This window comes from Zingiber officinale, chromosome 9B (assembly GCF_018446385.1).
Source record: "Zingiber officinale cultivar Zhangliang chromosome 9B, Zo_v1.1, whole genome shotgun sequence".
In the NCBI taxonomy this organism is placed as follows: Eukaryota; Viridiplantae; Streptophyta; class Magnoliopsida; order Zingiberales; family Zingiberaceae; genus Zingiber; species Zingiber officinale.
Genome location: NC_056003.1, coordinates 28,285,280 through 28,303,057, shown reverse-complemented (window position 1 = coordinate 28,303,057; position 17,778 = coordinate 28,285,280). Strand labels below are relative to the sequence as shown.

At 41.1% G+C, this 17,778-nt stretch overlaps 2 protein-coding genes across 4 annotated transcripts; one reads left to right on the top strand and one right to left on the bottom strand.

The window, feature by feature from the left end:
• The first annotated feature begins 9,184 nt into the window (after positions 1-9,184).
• LOC122023659 lies at positions 9,185-12,312 on the top strand. Of its 2 annotated transcripts, none has more exons than XM_042581905.1 (2): positions 9,185-10,928; positions 12,018-12,312. In XM_042581905.1, exons 1-2 carry the CDS (start codon positions 9,529-9,531, stop codon positions 12,295-12,297), a joined length of 1,680 nt encoding a protein of 559 aa, XP_042437839.1. In that variant the 5' UTR covers positions 9,185-9,528; the 3' UTR covers positions 12,298-12,312. The 2 variants fall into 2 exon arrangements, with proteins under 2 accessions (XP_042437839.1, XP_042437840.1); XM_042581906.1 differs by lacking the exon at positions 12,018-12,312 and adding an exon at positions 11,017-11,447 and having other exon boundaries at positions 9,192-10,928.
• A 3,079-nt stretch (positions 12,313-15,391) lies between these two features.
• Positions 15,392-17,117, bottom strand: LOC122023660 (growth-regulating factor 6-like). 2 transcript variants are annotated; one of them, XM_042581908.1, is made up of 5 exons: positions 16,973-17,109; positions 16,573-16,886; positions 16,111-16,498; positions 15,648-16,047; positions 15,392-15,566 (listed from the first exon to the last, which is right to left on the bottom strand). In XM_042581908.1, the coding sequence occupies exons 2-5, from the start codon at positions 16,790-16,792 to the stop codon at positions 15,552-15,554; spliced, it is 1,023 nt and encodes a 340-aa protein (XP_042437842.1). In that variant the 5' UTR covers positions 16,793-16,886; positions 16,973-17,109; the 3' UTR covers positions 15,392-15,551. The 2 variants fall into 2 exon arrangements, with proteins under 2 accessions (XP_042437842.1, XP_042437841.1); XM_042581907.1 differs by having other exon boundaries at positions 16,573-17,117.
• Positions 17,118-17,778: the final 661 nt, after the last annotated feature.

The window sequence follows — 17,778 nt, the reverse complement described above, 5'->3', positions numbered from 1 at the left end:
TGATTCCCCTTCCAGATCTGATACTTCGTTAGACATGACATAAGGGGTTCCAGGATCACTTTTGTATATTTGTACATTTTGATGATATATATTTACCTTTTCATCAAAAAATAGAGTCCCCGACTCTAGGATTTTGCCCAAGCACTTGACTCGCCAAGACTTTCCACCTAGGGTTACCACCCCCTAGGACTTAGGGTTACCACCCCCTATGATTTTTCCACCTGCCTAACCACAGCTAGGACTTTTCATCACCTACGGTTACCACCTCCTGGGACCTAGGGTTACCACCCCTAGGGTTTTCCACCTGCCTAGAATCCGCTAGGATTTTTGCCTAAGAACACTTAGGACTTTTCCTGTAAACTTAATCAACCTTATTAGATCACAAGACAACTTAACTTTGGACCCTTTGACATAATCAAAATACAGGTTCGATCGTCTGGTGCTTCCCGCACCAACATGAAGGATATTGGAAATGAGTTCTTTGAGCATAACCCATAAAGTTACTTGTACATCTTCCTCCTCCTTACCAACAGTAAGGACACATATCCATAATTTGACTGAAAAAGCTACTCATTTGAAGGGCATAATATTGAAAAGGGGTTAGGAAATGAGAGAAATTCGCTGATAACATGACTTTATTATGCAACATCTTCGATTAGGTTCCGTTCCGAGTCAGATTCTTCCTAATTGTGGTAATGATGGTGATGATGGTTCTTCGTGATTTTCTTTTGTATGAACATTTATTATTTGACTGAGTTTGTATATATATATATATATATATATATATTGTTAATTTGATTCAAATAGGATTGGTAAGAAGGAATATGAAGTAAGTCTTTACATATTAAGTCTTATATTAGGATTATTTTTTTTTTTTCGTGTCATGTCATGCTATAGTTGATTCTATTTTTTTAACCTTTATACATTGCATGTTATGCCACGTTTTGAATACTTTCAACTTGCCTACTACTAATCCATATAAAGTTAGCTATATAGGTTTTTATACTTTTATTATCTCATGGAATATTTGATACATGTATTTTTGATTACATGACCTATATATTTTTTTTTATGCATAATGTATGTATATGTTTCATGCAATTCAGGATTAATGACATTTTTGACAATTAAGGATAACACGCACAACACACACACAAAAACAAACACACAGCACACACATACGCACACACATAAAAACAACACAAACACACAACACACACATGTTATGATAATGAATTAAGTTTTGTTTGTTATAAATATTAGAGAGAGATATCATTGATATGTTAGACATATTTTTTTTATAAATGTTATTTAATGTTTATTTGTGATTTAACGTAGGAAAAGAAGAAGAACAGAAGAAGGAAGTATCTCCTAAGGCGGTAAAGGAGGATTGTTGTTTTGATGACATATGTTGATGACTTCTTATTTTTGATAATTTGCTAGATGACTTGTTGAACTTTGATATATTACATGACTTGTAGTTATGGATATGATATGTATGACTTGTATGTTTTTGGATATTATAGTTTCAAGTTGAACTTCATTTTGTATGACTTCTTTACATATTAATTGTAGGATTTGTTGGAAATGTTAATTGTAGGATGGGCTGAATGTTAATTGTATGATATGTTAATTGGGTTTAATGATATGATATGTATACATGATAAATTGAGAATCAGAGAGGTTCTGTTAAAAATTTTGAGTTTTGTAATGAATTTTGCGATGAAATATTTTTTCGCATATTTATTATAATATCAAAATTTTGGGATAAATATTGATTCGTCACAAATATGTGACAAATCAAGATTCATCACAAATCTGCGACAAATCAAGATTCATTTCAGATTTGGGACAAATTTTTCGTTATAGATTGGCAATGAATTACTTTTCATCACAAAAAACGTTGCATATTTCCAAAGAAGCCACCAAAATAGATTGTCATCTCAAATTTACGAGGAATCCAAAATTCATCATAGATTTGCGATGAATCTACAATGAAAAGGATTTTCTTTCTCATGAATTTGCATGGCTTCTTTAGAAATATGTAACATTTTGTTGCGACGGAAAAAAATTCGTTATCAATCTGAGATGAAAATATATTTTCATCGCAAATTTAAAATTATGAAATTTGTGATGAATTTGTTTTCGTAACAGATTTATAAATGAATTCTGAGACAAAAAAAATTCATCGCAAAATTTTCGACGAATTTTCATAATTTCATCAAAAAATTTGGTAATGGTGGATTGGCGATGAAAATATTTTCGTCATAAAATAATTTTAAAATGTTTTTTTCTCAAAAATTCATAGTAAATTTACTATTTTTTTGTGAGAACTCAATAACAATTGTTTTAAATCTTCTTGATTAATCAAAATGTAAGTTAAAGGACATATTTATACATACAAAGAGACTTTCTAAAAGATATTTTTTTCATGACTAGATACTAAGAATATACTCTATATATTAAAAATATGCTTTAGAAATATACTCTAGAATTAATGAATAATATTCATTCATATATAAAATATTAAATTTATTATTTCAACATAATCAAAGAATTGAAAATCAAACAAGCTAATTAGAAAAAAATTACGGTTTAAGGGCCAAGGTCTCATTTTACTTAGAGATGTCAATTTGAGTGGGTTGGGTAGATTCAGGTCGGGTTAAAGATCAATTACTAAAAAAATCCCAATACGATTCAAACCCGAACTCAACCTAAAAATCCTAAACTCGAACCCGGATAACCTGAATAATCCACCCATCCAAAAAAAATCTTTTTGTTTTATTATTTTCCTATATTTTTTTTACTTTTATCTCAATATTTCATCATTGTTATATTATATTCTATTATTTATGTATATAAAATATCTTAATTTCTAAAATAAAATTTAATTTAACCCAAAAAATCCTAAATTTAAGTTAACCCGATTCAACTCGAACTCGATCTGAAACTAAACCAATCCAAAAAATCCCAAGCCGAACCTAACCTGAATCTAAAACCCCCAATCCGAACCTGAGTTTTTCGGATCGACTCAGATTGGATTGGCGGGTTAGATTCATTTATAAGTATCCCAAATTAGTTTTGATTTTGATTAACCGAGTTAAGTTAGTCCTATTTATTTTGATGTCTTATGTCTAAATATGTAGGAATTTAGGAACACAAGAAGTCGAGCAAAAGATGCAGCAAGCGAGAAGGATGACACGAGAAGGGAGCCTATGTTATTTGAGCATTCGAAGGATGAGGAGCTGCGGAAGAATATATTGGTGGAGCGAGAAGGATGCCCATAGTGCATCCGAAGGACGAGAAGCCGGGAGGAAGTCTGCTTAAGGAGAAGGTTAGAGTTAGGTTCTAGTGTGCTCAACTTCGGATGATCCGAACATTACTTAAGCATGCAAAGAAGTGGATGGTTAACTTAGAAGTTGACCATCCTAGGCAACTCCAGTGATTGGAGGCGCCCTGATGGTCGAGGCGCCTCAGTTGTCATGAGACACCTCAATTGTCTTGAGATGCCTCAGTTGTCTCGAGGCACCTCAAAAGCTAGACTCTAGAGGCACTTCCGATAAACTAAGGCACCTTCGAGGAGTCGTTGCCAAGGGGATAAGCAACAGAGTCTACGGTAACAGAACCGAGACGTCTATGATGAACTAAGGCACCTCCAAGTCGGCATCTGAGGCGCCTTTAATGAACCGAGATGCCTCCAATCCGCCAGATCAGAAAATAAATGTTGCGATGAGGATAAACTTTTATCCAATTAGAGACACCTCCAAGTGTTCGAAGCTCTTCGATGTGCCACGTCAGCAAACTGTCACTTCGACAGTGGGCTATAAATAGTACCCTAGAGCTCGGAGTTCAATAACACACTTGTATTCAACTTTTGTAATCACATTTTGAGCTTCCAACTACTGTAAGGGGCTTCTCCGCTTTCGACATTGTCGAATAAAGAGTTTGTTAGTTGTTAGTGTGCATTTATTTATCTTGGATTAACAATCACACATGTTGTAACCAAGTAAAATCTTTTGTCTCCTTACTCTCTTTCATGTTATTTTTATTATTTAATTATTGTGTGTCATTGCTAAGTTTGTTAGCAAGAGAAGTCTTAATTTTAATTTGTAGGTCATCTATTCACCCATGTCTAGCCGATCCACCCAATCCAATAAGTGGTATTAGAGCCCAACTGCTTTAAAAGGACTAACCGCCGGCTAAAACAATAAGAAAAATGACCGGATCAAGCATTCACCCACCAAAATTTGAGGGAAGTTCACGCTTTGGAAGTAACGAATGTAAACTGATTTCGATATTTTATTAACAATTAGATTTGGTTTTGAAGCACCAAAGGATGAGAATGGAGAAAAAAGGAAGGACACCTTTGGAACAAGAAGTTACATACCAACTTTGTGTCCAATGATAAAGTAGAATTTCATCTACTAAGCATACTACCTCCTCATAAAGTCAACTGGATTGGCATTTACAACCCTGCTAAAGAATCCTAAGAGAAGTTCCTGGAGCTTCATAAAGAAACTTTGGAGGCTAAACTAATAAGACAAGACCTGCTCCGAAATCAACTAACCAACTTCCAGATAGAAAGGGAAAAAAGGTGGCTTATCTACATGTAAAGCTTAAGGAGCTAATAACTGGACTCACCAACCTCGAATAAACAGTAACGAATTGAAACTCAATCAGATATGTTCTAAATTATTTTATAAGAACTCAAGAGTAGACATCGATTATGGACTTGTATTATATTTTGAAGGATCTTGAGGTAAGTAGTTTAGAAGAATTATTTTTTACTTTCGAATTACACGAATCAAGATATACATACCTAAGTAAAGAGGAGAAGTCGACTCAGAACCTAGCACTCAAAACTAAGAAGAACGAACCGGATTCAGATTCATCACTCGACGAAGATGAAGAGAGTTGAATAAGTTTTGTAAAACTAACAAGTTTAATAAGATGCAGGACAAGAAACTTCTTAGGGAAAAAAGGAAGGTGAGACGCTATAAGCCTATAACTATGATGAAGAAAGACATATCAAGGACAACTGTCTCAAACTGAAGAATAAGGTAAAAGAAAAGAACAATGGGTCAAGAAAGTCCAAGCATAATAATCTCAAGGTGACATGGAGCGACTCATCATTTGAAGAGTCAAAGAACTAAGAATATGCTGGACTAGCACTAATGGTCGACTACCAAGAGAAAAGCATCGATGAAGGAGGAGCTACTTCAGAGGTAAGCAGCGATGAATGGGGAGCATCTAACTACGAATCTGGCACAATAAGTGAGATACATCAACTTCCTCCTGACTAACTATACGATAGTATTAAAATATTATCTAGATCATTGTGCAAACTAAGAACAAAGTATGTAAAATTAAAAAAGGGCAATATTGACTTAAGAGTTAATTTAGCAAATGCATGTCTATAAGTAGAATTTGATAAAATTTAAAATTTAAAATTTAAAATTAAAAATTAAAAATTAAAAAAATTATTGGAAACTCAAAAATTAGAGTTACAAAAAAAATCTTAGAAATCCGAACTTATTTTTGAATACTTGTGCAAGAAATTTTGGATTAAATTGGTATATATATTAGAAATCATAGGAAACAAATTACAAAAATATTTTTAAAAAAATGATATTCCTAAAAAATATTTGATCAATCCAATAGGTAAAATTTTATATTGGATTCTAAAATCAATTTTTACCTATTAGATTTTTTTTGATTTAATTGTTAGAAATTAATTTGTTTGATTTATTAACTGAAAAACTTATTTTTCATAATCTCTCTATCTAACTTTTTTAGTTTAAATTTTTTTTGTGATAAACAAATATGTTATCTTCTAAATAATTTTTTAAAAATTTTCGACCATTATATAATTTTTATTAATTTTTTATTGAAAAATGGATTTTTAAAATTAAAATTGTTCGAAGATTAATTTTTAAAAATTTTAGTTTTTTCCAAAAATAATGATTATATTTTGAATATTCAGAAAAATTAGTAAGTTGTCTTCACATTGAAATCTATTTTTAAACATTTAATTCAACAAAAACTTTTCTGTAAGAAAATATTTAATTTCGCATTAAGAAAAATAATTTTTTTTTGAAAATTTTTCTACAATGAGATTGATTATGTTGTATATTGACAACAATTAGTTTATTTGAAAATAACTAAATGAGAAAATATATAGACTTATATACTATATGAACATTCCCTAGATTTTTTTTATAGATTTTTTCTCTATCTTTTTCATTTTATTTACTCATATTTTTTTTTGATATGATGAAAGGAAAGAGTATTGTTAAATTAAGGGGGAAGACTTAATTGTAAAATATTAGTATTACAATGACGAATATTTATGATTATATAATTATTTGTTTACAATTTTTCATTTCTTTTTCCTAACTTTAACTCGGGTTAATTCACATTAAAAAGGGAGAGATTATAAGTATCACAGGTTAGTTTTGATATTGATCAATCGAGTTAAGTTAGATCCTATGTGTTTTGATGTCTTGTGTCTAAGTATGCAGAAACTTAGGAACACAAGAAATCGAGTGGAAGAAGTATCGAGCAAGAAGGATGACATGGAAATGGTTCCGATAATTTTGATGCATCCGAGGAACAAAGAGCTGTGGAAGAGTAAGTACACTAGTAGAGTGAGAAGGACACATACAATGCATTTGAGGGACGAGAAACCAGGAAGAAGTCTGCTCGAGGAGAATGTCAGAGTTGAGTTTGGGTGAGTTCAACTCCGGACGACTGAAACATCACTTAAGCTTGCGAAGAAGTGGATGGTCAACTTGGAAGTTGACCATCCTAGGCGACTCCAGTGACTAAAGGCACCCTGATGCTTGAGGCGTCTCAGTTGTCTTGAGGTGACTCAAAAGTCAGACTCTAGAGACAACTCCAATGAAATGAGGTGCTCCAATGCCCAAGAGTCATTACTGAGAGGATAAATAGCGAAGTCCATGTCTGTAGAACTGGGGTGTCTCTGATGAACTGAGGTACCTCCAAGCCGCCATCCAAGGCGCCTCTGATGAACCAAGGCACCTCCAATCTAATTGATCCAAAAACAGAAATTGCGATGAGGATAAACTTATCCAGTTGGAGGCGCCTCCAAGTATTCGAGGCACCTCCGATGTGCTATGTCAACAAATGGTCACTTCAACTAGTGAACTATAAATAGTACCATGGAGCTTGGAGTTCAATAACACACTTGTAATTAACTTCTGTAATTATATTTTGTGCTTCCAACTACTATAAGAGACTTTTACGCTTCCAACATGGTCGAAAAAAGAGTTTAATAATGTATGTCTATTTACTTAGGATTAACAACCATCCAGATTATAACCAAATAAAATCTTCTGTATCCTCTTTCTTTCACGTTTTTTTTATTATTTAATTAATGTATCCTTGTTAAGTTCGTTAGTAAAAACAATATCTTAATTTTAATTTATAGGTAGTCTATGTACCCTTTCTCATCAGTCCACCCAATTCAACGTCATTTTTACACCAATAATTAATTCTGTTAGATATTTTTACATCTCTGTCCACATCCCACCGTAGCGTTTCCAAAATGACCTCTCTTTTTTCTTCTCATTCTTCTTCTCCACGAGGGGTTTGAAGACGACTTTGGGAGGGAAGGGGAAGGAATTGGAGATAAGGAGTAAGAGATGGAGAACAATCGAGAAAGGAAAGAAGAAATGAATGAGATAAGGAGGTTTGAACGATTGAAACTGAGCCCTTCTTCGCTTCAATGGCCCAATCTCTACGATGTGACTTTACCTAATTAAACCACATTTCATTCAGATTTGCATGTTTTTTTTATCAGAAGTACCTTTAAATTTTTATAATTATCAAAATGTCCCTCAAAATTTTAAATTTATCCTTATAATGCTTCCTCTCTCTGAGAATCTAACAAAGATAGAACATTTTGATGACAAATCCAACAGCTTTAATGGCATACTAATTTTTTTTTAAAAAAAAAATAAAAGGCATTTTAAAGATCTTATAAAATTTAAGGTTATTCTACAAATATCTCTTTAATTAATCATATTACTTTCTCCAAAGAAAAAATACGCCAACAAATATCATTAATATGGTAGAAGTAGACAAAATGGGGTTGACGACTAAGTATATCCATACATATCGTAGAGATAGATTTGTATATCTGTACCCGATGATAAATTTCAATAAAATTATGACACGTGAAATGGTGTCCATATTGTCGCTTTGACAAAATAACACTACAATTTTAATAACAAAATATCTTCTATAACAAAGTTAATAAGAAGGGGCTGTCCTGAAATCATATGTCATGATAAAACATTCAGATTATTATATAATATTCACAATTTAAATTTTAATTATGATATATTTATAAAAAAAAAAATTTAAATGGAGGACGTAATCAAAAGATACTGAACTTCTAGACTAACCGCAACATGCGCTTCTCAATTTACCCTGATGACCGATAGAAAACTTTCGTGAGACTGGACTGATCATCCCAAGGATAATCAATGAGACTAACTGGAATAATCATTTTTTTTAATAAGGAGCTGATCCCGTATTTTAAAAAAAAAATCTTTAACTAGAGAGCACAATTAAAAAATATTCATATTTATAGATTTCTTTTAAATAGGGGCATAATAAAGATATTGAACTTCTAAACTGACTATCGCATGCACTTTTCGATTTATTCTGATAACATGTAGAAAATTTTAATCAAATTGATCATTCATAGATATAATCAATAAGATTAACTGAAATTATTATTTTATTAATAAAAAAGAACTATATAATTTTTTTAAATTTCTGATTTATCTATTTAATATTATCTTATTCATCATTACAATATTTTATTAAATATTTAATCTTTATCGGTTAAAATAAAATTTTACTTGTATTTTAGCATGACCGATGATATTTAACTATTTGGGATGAACTTAATCGCCTCAACTACAGTGGAGCTAAATGGATTGAGCAGCATAAGTAGACCTAGCCGTGAAGGTGTGTGTATTGGAGCTTTTGGGTCGGGACCTAAATGAATCGTTGGTGCTATGAGCCACCCACCACCATGGACGACTTGCTTTAGACCAAACCAAATCAAATGGAACTAGGTTATTAACCAACAAATCAGTTAATAACTAAACCAACTGATTATGTATAATCCGATCTGGATTTTCTTTCCATTTATTAAATAATTTCTTAAACCCTTCGATTTTTCTCGGTGCCGATATTTATTCCTCTCCGCGTATTTTTCTGAGTCGTGATTTGATCAAACACCTTGTGTGGTGTTGTGTCTATAAGATCAGTGCGTGCTTAACGATAGGCTAGGCAGAGGAGAGGAGAAAGCCACACCTGAGCCTGGAGCATTACGCCTTCTTCTTCTTCTTCTCTTTAGTGGGCGTCGCCGGAGCTCGGAGCCGGAACCTGTTGCTTTGCAACTTTAGTATTGTTCTGGATGCATGGGCTTCGTGAGCCAGTAAAGTGAGAGGAGGTCTACCTTTTTGGCTTCGTTTGGGAGCTCGGTCGGAGATGGGAGTTCAGGCCGCCGCCTTCTCTGTTGTTGTGACTACTGTCAGGTCCAGCAAGCGGAAGGGCGTGGCAAGTTACTGTGGCCGCGACCGTGCCCTGGTTTCGACCTTCCTCGGCGTCTGCGAGTCGGGCAAACTGCTGCGCGCGAAGAAGATCGGGAGAGGAGGTGGAGGAAGGCGAAGTCTTGACCATGGCCATGCCTTGCGCGGGCGCGCCAGGATGGAGCACTTCCCTACTGGGTGTGGCGATGATGGTTGGGAGGAGGAGAAGGAGGAGTTTGTTCAGAGGCTGGAGGAATTGACCCTCGAGCTTCAGCAGCAACAAGGGAATGGCAGTGCAGAGTCTAAGTCCTTTGCTTCCTTTTGCTTCGATGCGAGCCCGGCGGTTTCCCATCCGTCGTCGTCGTTGAGGAAGCAAGAGTCTTCAACGGAGCCACCGTGGGTGCCGGTGAGGCCGGGACCGCCGGACTGGTCCGACCAGATTGTGCCAGCGAGCGTGGAGAAGAACGCGAACAGCGTGGAGATACCCTTGTCGCTGCGGATCATAAAGCGGAAGAAGAGGTGGGATGACGGGTGGTGGCTCCGGGAGGCGGGCGAGTCAGCCTACTGCTCCGTGAAGCGGGCCTTCTCCTCCATGGTCTTCATGATCCGGGAGCTCCAGAGATACACGCTCCAGATGCGGGAGGAGCTCCTCCGCGAGGACCTCCAGGGGATCCTCGCGCGGGTGCAGCAGGAGATGAACTCCTCCTTCGTCTGGCTCTTCCAGCAGATTTTCTCTTGCACACCCACTCTCATGGTCTCCGTCATGCTTCTGCTTGCCAACTTCACCGTCTACTCCATGGGTCACCTCGATGCCTCCGCTATGGCGGCGCCCAATCCGCCGACCCAGTTGGAGACAGTGGCGGTGGAACACCGTCGCCAGATCCATGGCGACCATTCTTCTATTAGAACCACTTCGATCGGCAGGACCGCCTCCGTGGGAGGGAACGGCGGAGGCGGAAAGACGAGGCCGGTGGTAGGGGCCACCGGCGACGGCCAGTCGGGTGAGGAATCCGTCGCCTACAGTCCCATTTTCCCCGATGCGATCTCAACGGCTCTGGGGACGGTCACCACCGAGGAGGGAGCGATGGCGGAGGAGCACGAGGAAGCTAGGGTTTGGAAAGGAATACTGGAGGAGGTATCAGGGATCCAAAAAAGCACGAGGGGCGATGCCCTAATGGACGAGGAAACGCTCCGGCAGCTCGTTTCGCCCGTGGCGGTGGATCTGGAGGCCGACGACTATGCCGACTACTTGCGAACGGAGATCACGTACCAAAACGCGCTGTCGGAGGATCCAGAGAACGCCCTTCTGCTTGCAAACTTCGCCCAATTCCTCTACCTCGTCCTCCGGGACCACGACAGGTACTTCTTCTCCCCGCAATCTATTTGTGGAAATGCGCAACCAAAATTGAACCCTTTACAAAAGATTTTTTTTCCCCATCGGCGATAGAGCGGATTACTATTTCAAGAAGGCGGTGGCATCGAAGCCGGCGGACGGGGAGGCGTTGAGTCGGTACGCGAGCTTTCTATGGGTGGCGAGGAAGGACCTGGCGACGGCAGAGGAGACGTTTCTGGAAGCAATGGAGGCGGATCCTGGAAACGCCGCCAGCTACGCCCATTTCCTGTGGAGTACTGGCGGCGGCGGCACCTGCTATCCGCTGGACGCCGGCGGCGTCTGATAGCTTCAGATCAACAAAATTAGTCGCGAAAATTTCGCTTCTCCCAAGTTTCATCGTTTTTTTTAACATACCCCTTGAAAATTTAAGATATTAAAACCTTAAGAAAGTCATTAAATATTTAACAGAATTAGGAACGATACAAGTTCACTGAGTAGTTTAAACTCAGTATATTATAAAAGCAAGTAATTATTTTCGAGTAAAAGGGTTTTTCTCCAAAATAGTGATAGACACGTTTACTACGAGGGATATACGCTGAAGGATTCGAAGTACAGATAACGAGGAAGAGTCCAGGGAAACCAGACTGATTACGAATCCATTTAGACGCGGTCCGGTCCGGACCCGTAACTGGGTCAACAGGCCGTTTGCCGATTGACCTGATTCGTAGGGATGAATTGGAATCGGTCCGACAAGTTCCGATTCCTTAAGTGAAAAATCGACAGACCATCGGTTAATTGTCGGTTCGGCTTGCCGGTTCAATTTTTTTTTTTTTTTTGTCCATTGGACCTAGCCGTTGGAACCTAACCGGCGGTTCCTAGTCGTTAAACGAGGGGTGAGATTTTTTTAAATATTTTTTTCAACGGTTAAGATCATTTGACTATTTTTTTATTAATGAATATTATTTAATGTCCGTTATTATCAAAATCTATAAATAGAGAGTTCATTTTATTATTTTCACATATATATTCTCTACTCTTAATTTCAATTTCGGATGCTCTATATGTTTTCATCTTCATTACTACTTATTTGTGTTTCCAATTTTCGATTACAATAGAAGGAGACCGTGGAGGTGCATTATCTCAAGTTCGAAAGTGAAAAGAAATAGTGAATTCGCGGAGGAAGACCCCAACACTCAATCCACCGATGATGAAATCAAGCACCTTCCGAATCCAATACCTAAAACACAAGGAAGTGTCAATGCAATTACTTCTAAGGTTGGGGAAATTCCTCCTCTAAAGTCTTCTATTTTCATTAAACATTTTAAGAAGGTCATTCTTCCGTCGAGAGAAATGTGTGTAAAATATAAGTATTGCAATACTTCTTACAAATTCTAAGCCGACGACGGCTATGGGTCATTGAAACGACATGTAAAAACTAAACACTCGACGGAATATTGACTCGACCATTCTCAAATACAATTATCAAGATTTTCTTCAACTAGTGGTAGTATTGATTCTGATTTATTTTTATATTCGGATAATAAATAAAAGTCAAGGCAAGCCATGAAAACCAGGCATGTCGACACCCCTCCCCCTCACGCCACTGCCGCCATGGGGACCTACGTGAGGGTGTCGTCGCCCCTTCCTCTCTCTCTCTCTCTCTCGCCACCGGGTTGCCTGTAATGGGTGCCCACCATCTCCCTCGTTGCTCGCCACAAGCTTCGCCATCGCCTCCCCCTCACGCTACCACCGCCACTACTGTGAGGAGCTATGCGAGGACGCCGTCATCCCTTCCTCTCTCTCCCGTGACCAAGTTGCCGCTAATGGGTGCTCATCGTCTCCCTGGTTGCTCGCCGCACACTTCGCCGTCGCATCCCCGCATGCGTACAACCGCCTCCACTGTTGGGCAGGCCTTCGGATGCCGACGCTGGCATTGCCTCCCTGTGCCGACAACACAGACGCTGCCCCTCTCCACTTCCTTTCTCCTCGCAACCCTAGCCGTTGAAGTCACCACCGGTGTTGCAGCTCGCCACCACGCCCCTTTCTCCCTTGCAACTCTAGGCATCGAAGCCGTAGCCGGTGTTACAACTCGCTGTCATGCCCCTTTCTCCCTCACAGCCCTAGCCACTGGATCAGCTACCATCGCCATAACCGCTTCCAGTGACGGCCGCCGCCCTCCGAGCCGCTGGTAGCTAAGCTCCGCCTCCTTCTCCCTCTTTTCTAACGTCCACAGCCGCCCACTAGCAATTTCCTCTAGGAAGCCACAGCATCGCCTCTCTTGTCGCCTCATCGTAGGCCACCTTTGGCTAGTCGCCTTGTCATATGCTTTTGGGCCTCCGAGGCCACTGATATCATTATGCCACAATCAGACCTATTTTCGGCCTTCGTGCCGTTATTATATCTCAGCCTGTGTGCCGATGTCATATCCCGGCCTGAGTGTTGATGTCATATCCCATCCTGCATGTCGATATCATATCTCGGTATGTGTGTCACTTTCACATCACAGCCTGCGTGCTGATATCATCTCTCGGTCTGCATGTCGTTGTTAGGTCTTGGCCTGCATGCCACCTTCTGGGTCCAGGTCGCGTTCGGCTCCATGACATCAAATCCAGCTCCTCATCTAACTCGTATTCATTTACTTTTCCAGGTCATGACGACTCGATCCGCGTCATAACCAGCTCACCAATCCATCAGATGGCGTCCCCTGGGCTAGGGTACATTCTCCATTCTCATTCTATACGCATTTCATTGCTCTACTATTTATTCCATTCCTTATATATTTGTTGGATCTTCCTTGAGCATTGGGGTACCAGGGACCAAGATGACTCGATTGTTGACTGCAGATAACGTTGATCAAAGGACTTCTGAAGACTTGATCAATATAGAAATCATCTCAACATATCCCCTGAACCATAATGATTTGATCAATATTCTAATCACATCATCCCTATCCTCCTTTTGGACAGGATAAGTATGATGAACATAAAGGATAAAGGATGAGAGAATTAGGATAACATCGGTATTTAGTGAGATTTCTTATGGATCATGTGGCACAGAGCACGGGGAATTAGCTATTCTTCGGAGAACATGTATATATGTATATTCATTGACTCGTGATGCAGATATAGCTAATGGCAAAGGAGTGATTAGGAGGAAGAGGGGCAATTCGGTCTTTTGGCATGTTAAGGGTTTGTGTTATTAAAGCGGGCACTGTTCACCCGAGAAAAGGGGTTTTTTTTCAGGCGCTGGTTCCTCCACCGCCAGCCCCCTCACGCGGGGTTCCTCGCCAGCCCTGACGCTACCCGCCGGCCGCTCCTCTCCTCTCCCTCCTTTCCTCCGGCCTGCACCTCAGCGCCGTCAACAGGAAGAGAGGCCGCCGCCGAGCACAGTGGGTGCTTGGGTTCCCCGCCGCCGTCAAGCACAGTTCGTGCTTGGGTCCTCTGCCGCCGCCGAGCACAAGAGGCTTCGTGCTTTCACCGCCGCCAAGCTACTTGGCCGGTTTCCTCCCTCTCATGCTCCTCGCCAACGACGACGTTGGCTGCCGGCTACTCCCCTCTCCTCTACTTCCTTTCTCCGACACTGACACCGTCGAAGAGCGCCGCCTCCGCCTCTAACAGCGCCTCCGTCGCTTCCAGCGGCCGCAAGCACCTCCCGCCGCTGTCGTCGGCAGCCACCGATGCCTCCTCCCGCGGCCACAATCGCTGCCTCCAACGGGTGTCGTCTCCGTCAGCCGCTGTCGCCTCCTCCCGCGGTCACAGCCGCCGTCTCCGGTGGACACTGTCACCCTCCGGGCAGTCACCGCCTGCGCACTGTTTGTTTGCTCCGGCCTTCGAGTCGAGATGGGATTCCGGCTATTGAGCCGCGTTGTGTTTCGCTATTGTTATCATACTTGTGAGTCACGTGTATTATCCGACCTGCGTGTCGTGTGTCGGCCTGCGAGCCATCATCATATCCCGGTCTGTGAGTCATTGTAGTATTTCGGCTCAGGAGCCGCTGTCTTATTTTGGCCGATATGTCGCCTCTTGGATCCATGCTGCACCAGATTCCATGTCGTTGCCCCATATCCGGCTCCTCAGCTGGCTCACATCCCTCTACTCGTCCAGGCCGCTACGACTCGACCAGCTCACCGACCCATCCGAGAGCGCCCCCCAGGGCCAGGGTACGTCATCATACTCGTCCTACATTTACTTCATTGTTGTACTATTATTTGACTGCTTATATATTCGTGGGACCCGCCTCGAGCATCGGGGTACCAGAGACCGGGACGACCCGGTCGTTGGCTGCAAGTAGCATTGACCGGAGATCTCCGATGACTTGGTCAACACAAAAGATAGTTCATCATCCGGGTCATGAAAGTACGGTCAACATTTCAGACACGTCATTCCGACAGATTCGTCTTCTTAGCTTCCCGACAAGAACAACTCGTATTTGGTCAAAGCAAATATAAAGTTATATTAAACCCGGACAATTAATTATCATTAAGAGATTGTAGTTTAATCTTTAGCAGAATGGAATTGTAGAAATAGGATAGAAAACACAACAGCATATCTTCTTCATTGATCACAACAACATACTAGCAAGAGACGATTGACATTGCAAAATCTAGAGCAGGGATGACAAAGTGCTGAAGGGCGAAGCTTCTCTCGTCTTTAGAAATCAACCTTCTGCGTTGTGAATGGCAACGAGGTTATAAAAGAGAGAGAGTCAGAGAGAGAGAGGATTGACGATCAGAGACATAGAGATACCGTTGTAGCAGTGACTGGGACGTCGTGGTCGGCAAGCGGAATGGACATGGATAGCTGTGTCTTCGAGCCCACGTCCATGCTCATCCAAGAGCCATCGACTGTGGGAGGCTTCTCATCGAGAAAACAGTGGAACGGCCTTGGTTGCTCCTCCTCCTTCTCCAACCTGCCATTAGCAGCCATCTCCATCTTGAGGCCAGTGCCCAAGAGGCAGCGCTGCTCATCCTCCTCTCCCTTAGACGAGCAAATCCTGAAGTGGGAATCAATACTCTGCATGCTGCTGTAAGTATGTTTCGAGCTCATCTCCATATGCCCGAAGCTGCAGCGAAGCTCCCTTCCGGTTCTGTAGCCTTCCGGGAGGAAAGGGAACTCACGCGCGCCTTCCTCGAAGCCAAGGATGTTCCTGCTCTCCAAACAGTGAATCGTCAATCGAGAGAAAAGCGCAGAAAGTGTACAGTAGCATTACCTGTGCTTATCAACAGATTGCAAGCAGAAGTTTGAGGAATCTTCGCTGTGCGAGTAGCCAGAACCTATGGCAGAAGGCCTTACGGAGGAGGAACGGGGGGAGAGGAGATGGTGATCAGTGCGCGGCGAGGAGAGGGAGAGAGGAGGAGGAGGAGGAGGGTGGAAATTTGGCGAGCTGTGGGAGACGACCGGCCGGCCGGTGGCCAAAGACAATTCCACAGGCTTTCTTGAACGGCCTTTCCCCCTGTGGATGTGCCTCTCGCAGTACTTGGAGTCAGGAAACGCCTCCTTGGAGCACCTCCATTTCTTCCCGTCCGTTCTCCTGCACCTCCCGGGCTCTGGATCCACCTCCTTCCTCGCGTCGCCCATCTGATAAGCCCCCCACCCAACTGAGTAACAACAAAAGCAGCAGGTGTTCAAATTCAAACATCGCCCGGCCAAACCAAAAGACAGGAAGACCTACTCGCAGGAGGATGCGGCGGCAGGAAGCGGGGAGACCGCGGCTCCGCGAAGAGACTTCTCCTGACGCAGCAGAGGAGATCAGGAGGAACGGGAACGGCCGACGCCATGTACTCGAAGACGAGCGCTTGGAGCTCCAGCTCTTGCCATTGCGACGGCGTGAAGGGATGCCTACTGCTCCCTCCTCCTCCTCCTCCTCCTCCTCCAACTCCTCTCGTCATCATCTTCTCGGAGCCAGCAAACAACAGGCGAAGAAGGCCAAAAACGCAGACAGAAAGCTACAGAGGAAGCAGGAAGCAGCATCACTAGTTTTAACTCCTGCAGGAGCAATAAATCAACTTTTGTCTTGTTATACGACTGCAGTGCGATGAAGGTCGATGAAGGAGAAGCGTGGCTCATTTTACTTGCGTAGGAAGTGTCATTCAGTCAAGGGGCAGAGGGGAATCATGAGACTGCTGGGGGCATAGATAGAGTCGAGACTAGAGCTAATAATAGATCACGGACAGAGAACTATTGTTTACTATTGTTCGGTCGGGGAGCTGGAACTGTATTCTCTTCACCATGCACTCGGTTTAAAATTCAGGGTGTCAGCAGGTGCCTCCTGCTGCTGTCGCTGCCACCTGGTGCCAGTGCTCCCTTCTTATTGCGACTGACAGAAGATAGAGCAACAGGCGTGACACCGCAGGTCTTCACCGACTCTGCGCTCTGCGCGCTGGCTCTTCTGGCTTCTGGCTTCTGGCTTCTGGCTTCTGGCTTGACCCTACTGCTGTTCCTCTTTTTGTTGCTGCTCTCTGACTCGATCACTGCCAAAGAAACCCATAAGCAAAAATGAGGCTTAAAAACAAAGGGGATAGCATGTGAGTGCCTGACCAGGCACTGAGTGGATTGGTTGAGGAAAAATTATAGAGAGAAAACAAAAATTTCGATAAAAAAACATAAATATGTATCTTTTTCATTATATATTATTTTTTAAAATATTTTAATATCTTAAATTTAAGAACGATGTATTCAATCTAGAAATCGAATAAGTTTTATTGATTTTTTTTAATGATAGAATTTTGTGGAGTTGATAGATTTTTATTGAACTTTATAAAATCTCTAAAAAAAAAATTAGAGTTCTATAATTTTTTTTACAAGACTTTTATATATATTTATAAATTTTACGGAAACTTATAAATTTAAAAAGGTATATTCAATCTTGAAAAAGTAT

Bases quoted from the DNA above. Each gene is read 5' to 3' on its own strand.
- LOC122023659 (XM_042581905.1), top strand. From the start codon at position 9,529: ATGGGAGTTCAGGCCGCCGCCTTCTCTGTTGTTGTGACTACTGTCAGG. The intron at 10,929-12,017 runs GTACTTCTTCTC...CGATTACAATAG, and splicing joins GTCCTCCGGGACCACGACAG to AAGGAGACCGTGGAGGTGCA.
- LOC122023660 (XM_042581907.1), bottom strand. From the start codon at position 16,792: ATGATGACGAGAGGAGTTGGAGGAGGAGGAGGAGGAGGAGGAGGGAGC. The intron at 16,499-16,572 runs GTAGGTCTTCCT...GTTGTTACTCAG, and splicing joins GCCGCCGCATCCTCCTGCGA to TTGGGTGGGGGGCTTATCAG. The intron at 16,048-16,110 runs GTAATGCTACTG...TTTGGAGAGCAG, and splicing joins CAATCTGTTGATAAGCACAG to GAACATCCTTGGCTTCGAGG.